This window comes from Rattus norvegicus, chromosome 13, assembly GCF_036323735.1.
Source record: "Rattus norvegicus strain BN/NHsdMcwi chromosome 13, GRCr8, whole genome shotgun sequence".
In the NCBI taxonomy this organism is placed as follows: Eukaryota; Metazoa; Chordata; class Mammalia; order Rodentia; family Muridae; genus Rattus; species Rattus norvegicus.
Window position 1 is genome coordinate 79005516 of NC_086031.1, and position 17341 is coordinate 79022856.

A 17341-nucleotide genomic window follows, 5' to 3' on the forward strand; every position below is an offset into this window, starting at 1 on the left:
TAAGTTTTCTTCATTCCTTTACATTTATTGTTTTTTATTTTGACCATATTTTTTTTCTCTAAACTAGAGGTCAAGGTCTACAGGTCAAGGTTGATGAAGAAGTCAGAGTCAAGGCCTAAAGCACAGGCAGCCATGGACGAACCACAGTACTAGGTCCGGGGAAGTAACGAAACCAAGGATTTACACAGGAATCTCTGTTGCTATATTGGTGGCGCTATACCAAGTGTTATCTTCTGAAACAGCTGAGGAGCCCAAGGCTGGAGTGTGGCGTTGTCAATGGTAATTAATATAAACACACACAGTAAACTACTACTGTTCTTCTTTATCCTAGCTAACTCCCCAAACAGAGAGACCAAGGTTTATTTTGAAGCTTTAGTCCAGTACCTGGGCATTTTTTATCTGTTTTAATCCTCTAGGCCAATCTGGCTACCTCCCTGTCAAAATCCTCGTAATGCTTGCATTCAGGGCTTTCCCTGCTCCAGCTGACCTCTTATAATGTTTCCTCTCTTCTCCCATGGCTGAATCTGTCTTACTCCTCTCTCTCTCTCTCTCTCTTCCCCTTCCCTGACTGGCAGAAGTTCCAACACAAAGCAGAGAATAAATGGTAAGCATTATTTACACAACCTTGTATCAGGAGACACAAGCATTACAATGTGGAGTCCCATTGAAACAAGATACAGGAGCAGAGAAGTCAGCATATAAATAGCACAAGGACAATATTTACACAGTACACAAAACACTGTGCCTACAGTGTGGGCATGTGTGGAGCTCACTGGTTTCAGGATGTAGGCCATGAGATAGAGCTTCTTGGCAGCTGAGCTGGTCACTAAAGCATGAATGGAGACAGAATAATCTGGATTCTGGATCCCAGGGTGTGGATTCATTTACTGTGGTGTTTGAAGGTGTGGGTGCAGGAGGACCAACCTCAGAGCTGGAGTCTAGAACAGCGACATTAACTTTTCTATAGCAGTCCTGGTGTCCAGGACGTGGTCTAACTCCCTGTGGTGGCTGTACTGGTGTCTAGAGCACTGGTCCTTGCAGAGCTATACTGGCTGTGCTCTGGATACAGAACATCTGTCTACAGTGATGGTTAGAGAATGAGCCCTGGGCACACAACGTTCTGCCTCAGAGCTAAGGTCCAGAGCATGGGTGTGTGTAAAGGCACACAGACTCCAGGGATTGGGAACCAGCTATCTCTCTGTGGTGGTTTAGCTGGTATCTTGAGAAGATCCTACTGACAGACAGCTGGGTCAGGGCCTCAAGGTGAGAACTAGATTACAATGGCTTTAGCATCTGAGGTGAGGACACTTGCAGAGCAGCTCCAGCATGGAGGTCCAGGCTACACAGGGCCTTGTGGGAAGTAGTGACCTTGGTGCCAGTCCAGGGATGATGGTACAAGCAGTTGTTCCTTGTATGTGCGTGGGGTGGGGGCTATAAAGTTGTGTCTTCTTTTCCAGGGCTGTGCAGAAGGAATCATGGTCAGTTACCTCAGTGGGAAACAATGCCAATGTTTACCTCAGTGGGAAACAATGCCAATGTCTTTTGTAGACAATGGGGCCACCAAGGGGACAATGGGGCCACCAAAGGCACTGAGGCCCATGGCTGATGGTGAACACCTCAGCCTTTCCTCTCATTTCTATGTGCCCCAGGCATCACCTCTCATTTTCTCTGGGTATGTAACCTCTGTTGTCTTGTTCCACCGTGATCCTGAGGAGTTTTACATGAGCCTTTGTGCCCTCCCCAGGGCTGTGCTGATCTGTGGATAGATGTCTGTACTGGGGGGATGATGTCAGAAAGTACAAAGTCTAGAATTTTATGCCCTACCATCTTTCCTGTCTAGAAAATTCTCTGCATTTCTAATACTGCCATTCAATATCATCTACTCTCCATAGACATCTATTTTTTGGTAGAAAACGGGCACATTTGCAGTAGGAATCTGTTCTTATACAAAGCTTCCTCCCTCGTGCCTGACTGAGAGTCTTCTTTTAATGGAGCAGAGTATGAGCTAGCACCGCCTACAACATGCTCAGCACTCTGCATGGTATTATTCCGAACACTGAGAATATATAATTAATTGCCCTAACATTCCCATGCTTGGGGACTGTTATCCTTCTTCATTCACACGGCTGAGGAGACTGAGTCACGAACAAGTCAGTAGCTTACCTCATACAGTTGGTTATCAAGGGAGGCAGGCAGGCAGTCTGGCTCTAGGGTGTGGACTCTAAATCCTAGTGTCACAAAACCTCAGAGTTGCCCCATTCTTTTTCTTAGTTGGCTTCCCTTATTCATCCATGGACATTCTTCATGACCACCTCCTTAAAAAGCCATTCTTTTTTTTTTCACTAATGTCTTTTTTTATTGGATATATTTCTTTATTTACATTTCAAATGTTATCCCCTTACCCGGTTTCAGGTCCATAAACCCCCTATCCCCTCCCCCTCCCCCATAAAGGTGTCCCCCCCCACCCACTCCCACTTACCCCTCCCCCCCAACATTCCCCTGCACTGGAGTCCAACCTTGGCAGGACCAAGGGCTTCCCCTTCCACTGGTGCCCCAAAAAGGCTTTTCTCTACTACATAAGCAGTCGGAGCCCTGGGTCAGTCTGTGTATAGTCTTTGGGTAGTGTAACAGCCTTTCTACCTTAACTGTGTATTCGAGTCTTTGCCTTGGTCCTAAATCCCGGAGATGGAAAGCAGCTTCACACATTCCTTAATTCATGTTTACCTTTCGAATTTTTCCCAGATTCTATCATCCCCAATTTCGAACCTATCCTTGAGATGTCTGTGCAGAAACTGTAACAATCCTAGAGAGAGTGAAAAAAAATAATAGCCAACACTGTTAACCAGAATTCAAAAGGATAAAGTGTGAGGTTTCTTTTCCAACTCGATACAGAACATTTAGTTTTTTTACTTTATTGCCCACCAGGAAAGTAGCCATGACTAGCGACATTTTTGGAACACCTACTGTGTGTCTGCTCTTATGTCAAGCCCTCTCCTTGTATCAGTCTCTGTAATTTCACAAAGCTCTGTGAGGTAAGACCCATCATTATCATCCTGATTAGCAATTGAGGAGGTAGTGTAGAGAATCGAATTCATTTAGTTTTTAGTTTATTAATTAATTAGCCCAATAGATGACTACAAACGGAGTAAGAACAGGTCTGAAGAAGTTTAAATGTATGGACCAAATCCTAACTACTGCACTAACAGAATGCATGGCCCCACATGCTACACTCTCCACGAGAAAAGAAATACTAGCCCTTCCCGTTTTTACGGAGGCAGGGTCTGCTTACCTAGCCATTCTTGCCTAGAACTCAGAACCCTCCTCTATCCATCGCTCGACTTCCGGGATTACAGGCAGGTGCCACCACACCTTTCTATCCTTCCTCTTTTGACGTGAGAGACAGAGTTCTCAGATCGCCCATGCCTGCTCTATATATCACTTCAAAACCATTTCCAGCAATAGTCCCCAAGTGTTAGAAACGCTCCCTGGATTTTCCCTTTTCTATCTGCTTAGGTTTTTTTTTTATTTTTACTTCTATTTTCTGCCTTGTCCCCTCAGAAGTCTACTGGAATCTTAAAACATTCTTTGGCATCTCCATTAACTGGAATTTACAGAGGGAACTTGTGACGAGTACAAAGCAGGTCTTCCAAACCTTACGACCTTACATTGGAACTCATATCATAATCAAAGGAAACCTGACCCCTGGGTGCATGGGTCCTGTTCCTGCCTTGCTCAGTCTGGGATGGCCAGGCATGATTCACACCTGCGCCTGTCTCCAGACAGTCTCCTGTGGAAGGGTTGACCTACTGGCCCCCTGGCAGCCGCTCCTTGGAAACTGCCAACTCTGCTCTGCAGTATCAACAGTCTAACATCAGGGGAAAGGCCGTGATAAATTTCTGGAAAGCGAATAGGAAGTTGTTTTGCAAGGCAGCCTGACACCAAGGGGAGGCAGCAAAAGTATAAGAAGTGTGGCTTGGCCAGAGGGAAGAAAGCCAGACGGGTCGGAGAGGACATGGTAAGTTTGTTTTTCTCTGTATCGGAATTAGAGGAGTCGAAGTGGTTTGTGGCTGAAGCAGACAGAAGAAAGGTTCAGAAAGTAAGGACCAGCATTAGCCCTGGGGCTTTGTGTTGAATGGCCTAGGTAGAATTTGCAGGCATTTTCCCCTCTCTTTTTGAAATGGGGTCTCGTTACCTTGACTCATTAAATGTACTATCCTCCTGCCTCAGCTTCCCAGGTAGCCAAGGCTTGTAGGTGCACAGCATCATGGTTAGTTTGTAAGCATTTTTAAAAGCCGGCTGATCATTTTGATTCTTCCAAAGTTCTTAGAAGTTTGAATAACTTCCATTTGACAAATAGAACCATTGTGGCTTACAGAGGGCAGGCATTTAACCACACTCTTTAAACTTGATGATGTTGCTATCATTCTCTGTCTACACCGCGGCTGCTTTTCCACTGGAACTTGCAGGAACTCCTTGGAGCAGATCTTGGCAAGGATGTCACCTCTTCGCTAAGTCTGCCTTTCTCTCTGGGATGAATGGAAGGCTGAGAAAGGGCCTTGGGGCATATCTACCACGGAACAGCTTCTAACTCTCATCCTTCCTAACCCATTCTCTAAATACTGGTAGTTTTCTAGGACCAATCCAGACTATCCACATGGTTCTGATCTAAATGTCTATCTTTCGTGTTACTAACCCAGTTTCCCCATATGCAAATGGGATGTAATGATAATATTCTTATACACCACCATAGTAAAGATTAAATAAGGTTGCACTGAAGAGCATTTATATCTGAGGCTGGTGTGTAAGTGATTAGCAAATTCTAACTACTGCTTTAAGAAAGAGAAAACTCCAGAGGTATAGTGAGGTCAGGGATTGAGGGGAGATCCTAAGATAACCAGGTATTTTGAACTCGGGACAGTGACTTTGGATAAAACATGCATAGTTGGGGTACTATCATGTGTATTTTTAATGTACTAGGAGTGTCTCACATAGTCTCAGAATCTGAAATCTTCTAGTCTGTACTTAAGGAGGTAGCAGAAGGGTATTGATTTTTAGACACCTTTATACAGCACTGCAAAAGAAAGCCATGCTTACCTCATGATTCTATCACTCCTCTCCCTCTCACCTCACTGCAACACACCCTTGCAGTACTTAAAGGGAAGAGATCACCCCTCACCAGTGTGCCAGTGTGTGTGTGTGTGTGTGTGTGTGTGTGTGTGTGTGTGTGTGTGTGTGTCTGGTTAGTAAAATAGAGACCCAGGATGACATTTGAGCCTGCACTCTTTCAATCACTATGGCAAAAAAAATAGGATTCCTTGTGTTTTTTAGCATGTCATTCTTCTGAATTGGTTGACATAAGCAAACGAGCCATCAATCTCTTCCTTCTATTCTTTTTGGCATCCTTTTCTAGTTCAAAGACATGGTGGCATAGATGGTGGCATTGTTCAGGATTCTGATGAAAGCTGCAGTTCCTGACCTAGATGAAAATATCCATATAAGCTGACCTTCATAGACAACTGTGCAAAGGTTCCTGGACTTGTGTGGCTTCCAGGAGACCCTTAAGATTTCCCTCCTGTGTGTTATACTCAGGAGTTCCTCGGCTCTATCTGGAACGTAGTCTAGGCTCTGCCGTGAAGTGTTAAGGACCCAGCCCAGCATTGATTGTAATAATTCAGATTCCTTCCTCCCCGAGCACATTTGTCTCTTAGGATTCAGGAAGCTCAGTCTGTCTGTGTGAAATCTGCTTCATATTTAGATAGCGGCTTCACTTCGGACCCAAGAGAATGAAGTTAAGGGGTATCATGTGGGACATTTTCAGCCAGCTCACAGGGAACGGCCCCTGCTTAGGGATTTACAGTTACATTATCCTGATTTCTGTCAAGGCTTTTGCAGGCCAAGGAACAGCTCAGGATCATGTCATGTAAACAGTTAACTACTTTAGGCTCCGCCTTCCAGTTTCTACAGTTCCTTCTACTTTATCGGCTCCATGTTGTTCTAGGCTGGCAATCAGCTCTTAGAATATGCATCTTTAAAGTTCTGAACAGAAATGATTACTAGTCACATCACCAAAAGCAAAAAACAAACAAAACACACACACACACACACACACACACACACACACACACACACACACACACGTGACTTTTGGCATAGGAGGCAGTACTGAGCAAAGCCCACGGGGAGGCTGGTTTTTATGATGACAGCCACTACCTTGTCTAATGTCTCTGCTGGAAAAGCAAGTCAGATGCTTTACAATGTCGAATGCAAAGAAAACACAGGGATGCAACTCAGCTAAGATCTTGTAGTGTTTTAAAAACTGTGTTTTATTTTAATGTTACTATTTCGTTTAACATAATGTCATGACTGGTCTAACTTAAGTGCTTAGATTCTGAGTGGTCGGATCATGGGACGCATCTTGTATTTATTTGAAATCTGCTCGACTTAGAGACAAGCCGTTTTCTGTGTGTTATTTGATGGGGGAGGGTGGGTGACTGCTAGGATCTTGGCCCTCTACCATTACCATCCAGGAACTCTGGGGCGCTAGGATCGGAACTGTTACAATGTTGCAATGCCTTGTGACATATGCCTTGGTCCTATGGCCTGACGTTGTTCTTATCTTCCTTCCCTTCTCCATTCCCATTGACTCCAGCACATCAATTCTTCTTTAACTTCCTTCAGGGACACAGTTAACAAGAGTTGCTTTTTGTAGCCTAGGGTTCTTGTCTCCACTCAACAACACTGCTAGATACATCTTTTCACTGGTCTGCTCTATTCAGGGCCCTGAAGGTGGCTCCCCTGTTGCTGACTGGCATTTGATACAAGACCTGGCCTCAAGCTACTTTTTCAATTACTCTCCAGGGCCCCTGTTTTTATTATCAGCCAGACCACATCATACTTCTTTTAAAGTTGCCCACTGACCTCTTCCCACACTCAGAATAGGATCTCATCCCTTGCTTTGTCTCCCAGACCTAGCTTTATCTTTCAACTCCTTTCCTATCACAGCCACCTGCCCTTTACGCTGTCCATTCTAGCTCATTTCTTTCTTTACAATGTTTGGCATTACCTGTGTTAAAGGCTTCCGTGTTCTCCTCCCTGCTTCCTACTTGACAGTTTCCCCTGATCATTTTGCTATTGGATTAGATGTCACTTTCCTGCAGAGGGCTGCCTTGAAGTCCCTGTCTGACATAGCTCATGGTCAGTCTGTCACACAGTCTTCCTTTAATTCTTCCCTGAGCAACTACTGCCCTGCATTTTCATATCTGTTTAGTGCTATGATACATGTCCATTCTATGAGGATAGAAACTGAATCTAGTTTCATGATTTTAACTCTTCTCCCTGGAAATGTGCCTGAGGTATTTTAGGAATTTAGTCATTGTTAAAACAACCAATGGGGAAAAACCCAGAGAGAATAACTAGGGAGTGGTTGTTTGGTATGGAGAAGGAAGTGGTCTTGATAGCAAAGTTCCTTTAAGGAAAAAAATTAAGAACTCAGGGAGTTGGGTTGACACACATGGGTACTGTTGGTGTAAAAACATAGGGAAAAAACAATGCATTTCAGAAATTAAAACATCTTATAGTGTTATCAAAAGGATGTGGGTGGCTGAGAAGTAAGGTCAGGAGAGAATCATCAAGCAGGAGGGAGCCATGTTTTCAAGGGTCTTCTTGGTGCATCTTGAAGAGTTTGAATGTGTTGCTTAGAGACGCGGAAACATTTAAAGATCTTTAAGTCATAGAGCAATGTGGCCATATTATGTTACAAATATCATTCTTGCTGGGGATATACCTCAACATCAGGAATTTGCCTAGCATTCACAAGGTCCTGTGTTTGATCCCAGCACTGAAAGAAAGAGAGAGGGGGGGGGGAGAGAGAGAGAGAGAGAGAGAGAGAGAGAGAGTAGAAGACTTGTTTTGATTGCATTTTAGAGAGTTAGCAATAGGTAATCTTCAGGAAAAGAGGCTAATCAAAGCTGATTTCTCAGCTCCAGAAAAGAAATAATAACATTTAAGCCAGCCCTATGACAATTCAAGTGAAAGTTTGGTGAGTGTCCAGGTTTCTGACCAGATGGAAAAGTCATTAGGATTTGATGGTAGGTTGTTATAAAGGGTTCAGAAAAGGTAAAGATTCTTGGTCCCTCCTTTCTGCTCCTACTTGATGGGAGAGTTCAGGTCACCATGGTGATGTAGGTCAATGTAACTGTTTGACTATAAGAATTGGCATTGGTTGTATGAACTTCCTTCAGTGCCAGAGCCTTTCAGAGTCACTTGTAAACCGGAAAGTTACATTGAAACTTGCTTTTCTTTGAATTAGTGGTTGCTATTTCCTATCCTCTAGGGTTCTTGAGGCACACCACCTATGGGACATCCCCACAGCTCCCTGCTTCTCCCCTTACTCCTACAACAAATCTACACGGAGTTAAGAGAGTCAGTCAATCTCCTCTGGGGATGCAGGAGACGGGCCATCCTGCTCTTGTTTCTCTCACATCAAAGAGCATGATGGAAAGTGTCAGGGATACATATTTGATTTCCTCCATTATTTTTTTAATTTAGCACACGTCTACCTTATTTCCAGTCACTCTCTTAGCATTGTCACTTTATTTATATTGGTTCATTTAGTTTACTTCAAATGTCATTATTCATTCATGTGTATAGAGTAATCCATAATTCACTTTTTAAAAATGAATTTTATTGTGGGTATTTAAAGTATACAGCACGATGTAATGGGATACATACAAATGGTCAAATAATTGCTGTATGAAGCAGATTTTTTTTTCCATTATCTCACACAGTTGCTCAATTTTATTTTATTATTTTTTTATGTGGTAAGAACAGCTAATGTCTCACTTAACACATATAATCCACAGGTAGTATATTTTTATTACCTATATGTTCATGTTGCATATTAGGTTCCTAGAGATGTCTCTCAATAAATCTGCTACTGTCAGGAGTAGATTAAATAAGAATATTGGGGGCTGGAGAGATGGCTCAGCTGTTAAAGGCCAGGCTTACAATCAAAAATATTGGTTTTTGTTTTTTTTTCCAGAGCTGAGGACTGAACCCAGGCCTTGCACTTGCTAGGCAAGCGCTCTACCACTAAGCTAAATCCCCAGCCCCAATATTGGGTTTTTTATGTCTTCCTCAAAGTCTATAACATTTTGACTAAGACACAATCTCTATTGCCATCATCGGTACTAAATTATGGTTATTACTCATTTACTATTTTAACAGGTTCTGTCTTTCAGGTAGGCATCTCCTGGTCATTATTATTTCACGCACTCATCCAACTGTTAGTTGGATGTCAGTCATTAAGTATTTGCTTTTCCATGGCCAGGGATTCAGACTTACTTGTGAATAGCTCTCGCCCTTGGGTATCCCCACTAGTGTGTCACCTTAAATGAAAACAAGGACATGATGGCTCCAAGGTATGGTTGAGGAAGATGTTTTTATTGTAGATATGAGGGAGAATACAGCCAGATTGAATTAGAAAGCAGCCAGATTGAACTGGGCCATGAGAGGAAAGGTTCGAGGAGCAAGAGAAGAAAAGAAGGGAAAGGAAGGGAAAGGAAGGGAAGGGAAGGAAAGGGAAGGGAAGGGAAGGGAAGGGAAGGGAAGGGAAGGGAAGGGAAGGGAAGGGAAGGGAAGATAAAAGTCCAGAAAGCAAAGAGGACTAGAACAAGCAAAGAGAGGAGCCGAGAGAGAGAGAGAGAGAGAGAGAGAGAGAGAGAGAGAGAGAGAGAGAGAGAGAGGCAGAGAGAGAGAAACAGAGACAGAGAGAGAAACAGAGACAGAGAGACAGAGAGAACCAAGAACACAAGGTTGTAATGGCAGGTTTTTATAGGAACCAGAACAGAAGCTGGGGAAGAGGGCCTGGTGAGGAGAGCTGAGAGGAGCCACAGGCACTTTGTTATGCTAATAGGCACCACAGTTAGCTGTTTGTTTCAGATGCTGCCATAGTCTCTTTGGGACATGGTGATGTGCATGGTCCCCTGTCTACTCAGTATTCATGCTGGGAGCCTCATATTCTAGAGCAAGGCCAGAAATGGAGATGCTGATTGGGGACCTATGCAAAAAGATGACCCTGAGGTCTAGCAAAAGAAGAAGGTAGAACCATGGAAGCTGGAATTCACCAAGGGCAGAGTTGAGGAAGAGTCAAAGAAACACTCAGAAAAATTGCTCAAGACATTAGAGAAACAGTATGTTAAGCAAAACGGGTTGGTCTGCAGCAAATCCTGCTCTACAGAGTTCAAGAGAGATAAAGAGAGAAAGCTTTGTTTAAATGGGTGATTTGCAAGTTCATGATAAGGTTCAGAAGAGCAGTTTGATAAGTAGGTGGAAACTGTGGCCTGAAAACAAAGGGAGTTGAAAACCTTTGGCTACAGAGGAAGCAGAGAAAGCCAAGGGTATCTGGACAGGCAGTCAGAGGCCAAGAAGGCACATCGCCTCTAACTGCAGAGCCGTGCTCCTCTCTCTGTGGACAGCTCTGCACACCACCTGCAAGCCATGGGACTCCGGCATGCTGCTGCCTCTTCCTGCAAACGGGAGGCCAGAGGGCAAAGATTCTTCTCCCACTCTCTCTGCTCTCTCCTTTTTCTCCACAGCCACTATCAGACATCAGATAGCCAGGATGCTTATACAAAATCTATGCAGTCACAGGATGTTATTCAAATGACCCCGTCCTAGAGTCCTTTCCAGCCACTTCCAGTTTGAAGCAGGCTGCCAGGCAATGTTAAAGATTAGCAGAGAACATGGCTGCTTTTCCTGAGAGGCATTTCCTCCTGTTTCAACACTCGCTTAGTCAGATATGCAGAGTCCTTAACTCTTCATCATCCTAGGTCCAATACTGTCCTTAAAACTGTGCTGTGGGACAGGATCGGATATAAAAAGCCACCGCCACCCTAAGGGCATTTAGAAAGAAAATTATTTCTAAGTAAGACTTTGAAACACCACCATACCCACGTAGACAGTTATGTCACTTACCATTAAATCAAGGGGCAACCTGACTGCTGGCACGTAGGTTTGACTTTGGGGTGCAGTAAGTATGGTCAGAGTGAGGAGAGCCACCAGAGCATCCTGGTTTAATCCTGGCACTTGGCAGATGGAGGCAGGAGACTGAGGAACTGACTGTTATCACAAATTTAAAGTTAGCCTGTACTACCTGAGAATTACCACCCCCCCCAAAAAAAGATACATGGATCTATGAGCCTTTTGGAGTCTGATCTCTCCAAATCAACATCTTCTTCACTGTTTCTGAAGTCCGTGGGCCTGCGAGACTAATGTGCATTTGGCTAGTCAACTTGGGCAAATCACTTAAACTCACTGGCGGGAAGGGGTGACCATCGGACAGGTCTAGGGTTGGCTAGAACGCCTATAGAGGTGCCTGCGAAGCACTGAATTGATTTGGTCGTAAACCTTGCTTCTCTGACAGGACCGTATTAGCCCAGGAAGATGAATCGTGGGTGATTTTTTGAAGAACAGATGTTGAGACAGGGTGCAAAGATTGGATGTTGTGACTTGATGAGAGCACCTACCTTTTTTTTCTTTATACCATGCATTGCTTCAAACCAAACTTCTACACACACACACACACACACACACACACACACACACACACACACTCACACACACACACGTACAGTAGAAAATTAGTTGGGGGAATTTTAGTTTAAACAAGGTTTTGCTTAAAAGTTTATACAAATAAACAGACAACTCAGAATAGGAAGTACCTCCATTGGGGATTGTGTTTAAACAAAAGCTTATTTAAAAGTTTAGGTAAAGGGGTTGGGGATTTAGCTCAGTGGTAGAGCGCTTGCCTAGCAAGCGCAAGGCCCTGGGTTTGGTCCCCAGCTCCGAAAAAAAGAAAAGAAAAAAAAAAGTTTAGCTAAGTGAATACAGAAAACAATGAGTACACATATGCCTGATGATAAAAAGTCAGTTAGGAGCCTCATCAACTCACTCTCCTCGTACCCTCGTTTAGGTGTATCCCAGGGACCCCCAAATGCTTATAAATGTCATTGGTGGGACATTCCCAAGGGCACAGGTACAACAGCAAATGATGTAAAACTGTCATGATCCTCAGAGTGGGAACCCAGCCCAGTGTCAAAGTCAACACTGGGTCCCTGCATCAGACCGCATTGCTGTGTTCATCAATAATACATTTTTCACATCTCCAATTTTTTTTGAAAACTGTGTAATTTCCCTTCCCTTTTAGGCAGAGAGATAAGGATCTTCTTCATAAATTTTAAAATTATAATTGGATTTCTAGAATAATATAAGCATAGCTCTTTAGAAAGCTGTTGTATTCTTTCTTAACGTTCGACAAAAGTAACTAAATATTAGAGTGAGCCGGTAACACAAACCACAAGCAACGTTTAATAACAAGAACATTTCTACTATTCACTTTCTCTCCTGAAATCCCAAGTCCCATTCTATACTTCCTCTACAAAATGTTAACCTCATATATATGTAAGTATATGCATATATATAGATATATATGGACACACACACACACACACATATATATAAAATAAAAAATATCTTTAATTATCTGGAACCATAAATTTCTGCAGATCAATTTTTTAATGTCATCAGTACTACAATTATTTTTAGCACACAATTAAGCTATGACAAATATACTACAAATTATGGGTTGGAGAGTTGATTATCCATAAGTTAGCTGGGCAATGTTCTGATTTAGGAAAATACTACATATATTTACAAAATCCAGAATTCAGAAACATCAAAGTAGGAAGGTCCAAGCTTGCAAAGCCAACCACCACTGTCCAAAAGACTGGCTTTGATCTGAGTTGTGCACATCTTGGTATCTGGTCAGGCTATGGTCAGCAGCGTACGTCATACGTCACTGTACAGTGTGCCAGGTATCATCCATTACAGCAGTGTGCTCTGTGGCAATTCAGAATTTCTCTACAATAATGGTTTTAGGTGGTTATTTCTCCTAAGGAGTAGAAACACCACATTTAAATACAAAGTCCCGGTTTTAAATTGGTGATAATGTGAGAGTTGCTTTGGATGGCTATTGGAAGCCCTGCTCACCTTGGTATGCCTCACACTCTGCACCCCCAAAGGTAATTCAGTATGAATTTGAAATGTTAGAGGTGTTTGCAAGTAAGAATGTCAGGTAGACAGCTCATGGGTCAAAATCTGCAGCTGTCATTCGTAAGATGTCATTTGGACGTCTCACAAGTTCGTATTACTGTGTGCAATAAGAACTCAGACAAGATGATCATTTCTAGAACTTACCTGCCCCCCAAAAAATCTTTAAAAGCCAATAGGTTTGATACGATCTTCACAGCCTTTTTAGAATAGGATTCAGGAGAGTGATGAGAAATCAGAAGGAAGTAGAAGGTTTCTAACGCCCTCCTGCTGGGAATCAGAATTACCCTAGTGATCATCAACCGAATTTCTACCATTTCATTGGTTGTTCATAGATACTAAAGGGACGTTTTCTTTTTTGTTTCAGGCCGGCTGCCCAAAAGGTTCTTGGAAGCCAAGACTCCGGAGTGTGGTCCTGGGAGCCGCTCAGCTTGTCTGGCTCAGTGCTTTGATCTCTGGTAAATGCTAGGTTCACTCTTCACCTGATCCTGAGTAATTAGGAGAGATCCCAAGGCCAAGTAAGACTAGTTTAGGGCAGTAGCCTGCTGGGAGGCATGGGGAAACTTTTCCCACCCAGAGTCCTGACAGGAAAACACCCTGACACCACTGCACTGGTCTACAAGGCTTCAGAACCCACAAGCTTTTGCATCCAGCATCAACATCCTCATTTGGAAAGGCAGACACAGGCCCTCTGCATTCTCAGTGATTCGCAAAAACATTTGCATTTCTTGAAACATAATTTTGGAGGCTGGAAAGATGATTCAACCATTAAGGGCACTTGCTGTTTTCCCAGAAGACCCAGGTTTAGTTTCCAGCACCTAGATCAAGTGGTTTACAACCTCCTATAACTCCAGTTCCCAGAGACCTGACACTCTCCTGCTTTGGCTACTATCTGTACACAAGGAGAGCACATAAGCATACATGGGCGCGCGCACACACACACACACACACACACACACACACACACAAAATCTTTTTGAAAAACAAAAGTAACTTTTTTCAAAGTCAAAGTAAGTGATTTGATATATGATATTGATACGTTCATCACAGGAAGCTTTTGGGTAGCAGACTTGAAACAAGTTGATTAAACAGTAGTGCAATGCAGGCTATGTCAAAATAATTCCTCCTCCTCCTCCTCCTCTTCCTCCTCCTCCTCCTCCTCCTCCTCCTCCTCCTCATCCTCCTCCTCCTCCTCCTCCTCCTCCTCCTCCATTTTGGATAGGTCAGGCCATGTAGATCAGACTGGCCTCAAACTTGTGACTTTTCTGCTTCAGCCTCTTAAGCACTGAGGTTGCAGCTGTGTACGTCATGCCTGCTTGCCTCCAGAGGAAAGCCTCAAGGCAAAAACAACACCACAGGTACTAGTGAGGAAGGTGGAAATATGGCCGGTCCTCAAGGGGTAGTGGAGGGGAGAGTCAAATAGAAACAGAACTCTGTAAACAGGAAAGGAGTTTTTTTCCAAGACTGATTGCTGGCATTGTCCACCTCTTCTGGCAAACTGGCCTCTCTGCCCTGTGAGCTCCTTCCGGCTCCCATAACAGCCTCTGTATCAGAGGGAACACATTTTATTTATCTCATTTGATAGCATAAGCACTTACCAAAAAAGAGTCCATTTAAATGCCTGAATACGTAGATTTGGAGGAGATAATTTATCAAGGAGAAACAGCTAAGAGATGTAAAATGTGGGGCTGTGAATTGGGAAATGTTTCTAACGCTAACCCTGCCAAAGCCCTACAGCAACTCACTAACTCACCAGGCATCTACTGAATGGCTGTTTAGGGTCAAACACTGTGATTCATGATAAAGAAGGACCCACAATCAACTGGATTCAGAGTGCTGGGTATGGGTCACATTATAGAAACACAATACACCACAGGGAAATAAGAAAGGGGGAAGCCTAAAAGGAGAAAGACAAAGTTTACCTGAAGCCAAAAAGAAAAGCAGAAGATGAGAAATTTAACAGGGATGAAGGGGAAGGTCACCAACATAGTAGGAAGGCCACAAAGGCAAGGCAAGGAAGTCACCAGGCTCGGTGGTGCATGCTTGGGATTCCAGTACTTGGGAGGTGGAGGCAGAGTTCCAGGCCAGCCCCAGCTGTGCTGTAAGACGTGACTCAACAAACCCAGATAAACAAAGAAGTAGGTGTTCTATCAGGAAGAAAGTAAACATGGCGGCCCTGAGACCGAGCCATCAGGAGGTTCTAGATCACAGACAAGCACCTCACTGTCCACGGCCAGGAGCAGGAATAATTCATGTGCTGTTCTATATGAGCTTTTGGACAAACAACTCGTATGTCTTCTTTGTTTTTTAAAATGAGAGTAGACTGGATGGCCTTTAAGTTAATTCTCTTCTGTTTCCAATATCTTGGGATCCCAAATTTTTTTAACATCCACAATCTTTTTTTTTTTTAAGATTTATTTATTGTATGTATATGAATACACTTTTGTGGTCTTCAGACACAACAGAAAAGAGCATCAGACCCATTATAGATGGCTGTGAGCCACCACGTAGCTGCTGGGAATTGAACTCAGGACCTCTGGAAGAGCAGTCAGTCCTCTTAACTGCAGAGCCATTCCTCCAACACCCAAAATCTTTTAGAAGAGAGTGCTTTCTTGTTCTGGCTTTGTGTTCACTTTTAAGTGAAAAATAGAAAACACTGAGAAGTTTCCCCCTAAAATTAAATCAGGCAGAAAATAACCTTGTTCTTGATATCCATCTTCTGGTGAGCTATTCATCTATCTTATCTGCGAAAGTAAGCTTAGGATTAGACTCTGCCCAGTGAATGATACTAACCTGGTGCCCATTTCCGACCTCCAGAGCTTGTAAATCAGAAGGAAGTGGCCGCGTGGACCTATAACTACAGCACGAAAGCATACTCATGGAATAACTCACGGGCATTCTGCAAGAGGCACTTCACAGACTTAGTGGCCATCCAGAACAAGAATGAAATCGCTCACCTCAATGACGTCATCCCATACGTCAACTCTTACTACTGGATTGGTATCCGAAAGATCAACAATAAGTGGACCTGGGTGGGAACCAATAAGACTCTCACGGCGGAGGCTGAGAACTGGGCAGACAACGAGCCCAACAACAAGAGGAACAACCAGGACTGTGTGGAGATCTACATCAAGAGTAATTCGGCCCCTGGCAAGTGGAATGATGAGCCCTGCTTTAAACGAAAGCGGGCCCTGTGCTACACAGGTGAGACCTCCCCTGAGCCGACGCCGTCTCTTAAAAACATGCCTTTCCTGGATGAGGAGTGTAACCACTGAGTCAGGAACATGGGAGCACAAAGTCGGGCATGAGAAAGTGCAGAGCTACTCAGTATTACTGAGCACCTTGAAGAACATAAGATCAGGATTAGCGAAAAACCACCTACTTGAAACTAGAAGGGTCTTTAGTATCGCCCAGCCCACCCTCCTTATTACTGATGACGCTGTGCTCAGGAAAGGTTTATCAAGACCCTGATTTCAAAAAAAAGGTTACAAGATATAAAATACATCAAGAATTACTAACATTGTGGTGCTTTTTCTGTACCAGGCAACAAGGTGCAATTTTCCAAAACGCTGATATGATCCATGCTAAACAACACATAATTCCAGACAGTGACTGACACTTTGTACCCTAAGATGTATAGAAGCTCCCCGTGGGAGAGACATGATGACAGGTAGACAGGAATATTGCAATGAGATATTAAGTTTGCTTGCTTTGATCATGAGAAGATTTATTCTTCCAGTCTCTGTTGATCTCCTCCCTGGAGACATGTTGTTAAATGTCCTGGAAACAGTGTGTGGCCACCCCACCAGTGACACCACCAAATCTTGGAGTAAAAATTGGCCTCAGGGCATAGATAGTTTTGGTTAGAAAACTACAACCCATTTTGCTTGATTGACATGAGTAAGTTCCTCTGTCCACACATCTATTTGTGACTGCCCTTGTGGCTCTGGGTCTACACACAGTTGTGCCCTTGTTTGGGAATTCTAAATATGTCATCCATCAGGAGCCTTGTAGTACTTCTGTGATGATCTTAGGACTAGAAACCAGTCTTCTAAATTTTACACCTAGAACTTTTCTACACCAGGATGCATTAGCATAAGAAGATACAGATTGAGATAAAAATCATCCCCCAAGAGACACCATTGTAATGAATACCTACTAGTACTGAATGTCAATTGCATCTAGGGTCACTTTATGTAATTCCATTTGTGTCACTTTGTTTATTTAGCATTAG

General features: G+C 43.4%; 1 protein-coding gene across 2 annotated transcripts in view; it reads left to right on the plus strand.

Moving 5' to 3' along the window:
- The first annotated feature begins 3863 nt into the window (after positions 1–3863).
- The window catches only part of Selp (selectin P), a 35616-nt gene continuing 22138 nt past the window's right edge, over positions 3864–17341 (plus strand). The window contains exons 1-3 of one of the 2 annotated variants that reach the window (XM_006250150.5): positions 3864–4015; positions 13475–13565; positions 15925–16311. In XM_006250150.5, the coding sequence (XP_006250212.1) occupies positions 4013–4015; positions 13475–13565; positions 15925–16311 (481 nt within the window). In that variant the 5' untranslated portion in view covers positions 3864–4012. The remainder of the gene's footprint in view (positions 4016–13474; positions 13566–15924; positions 16312–17341) is intronic. The other variant, NM_013114.2, reaches the window with a different exon arrangement.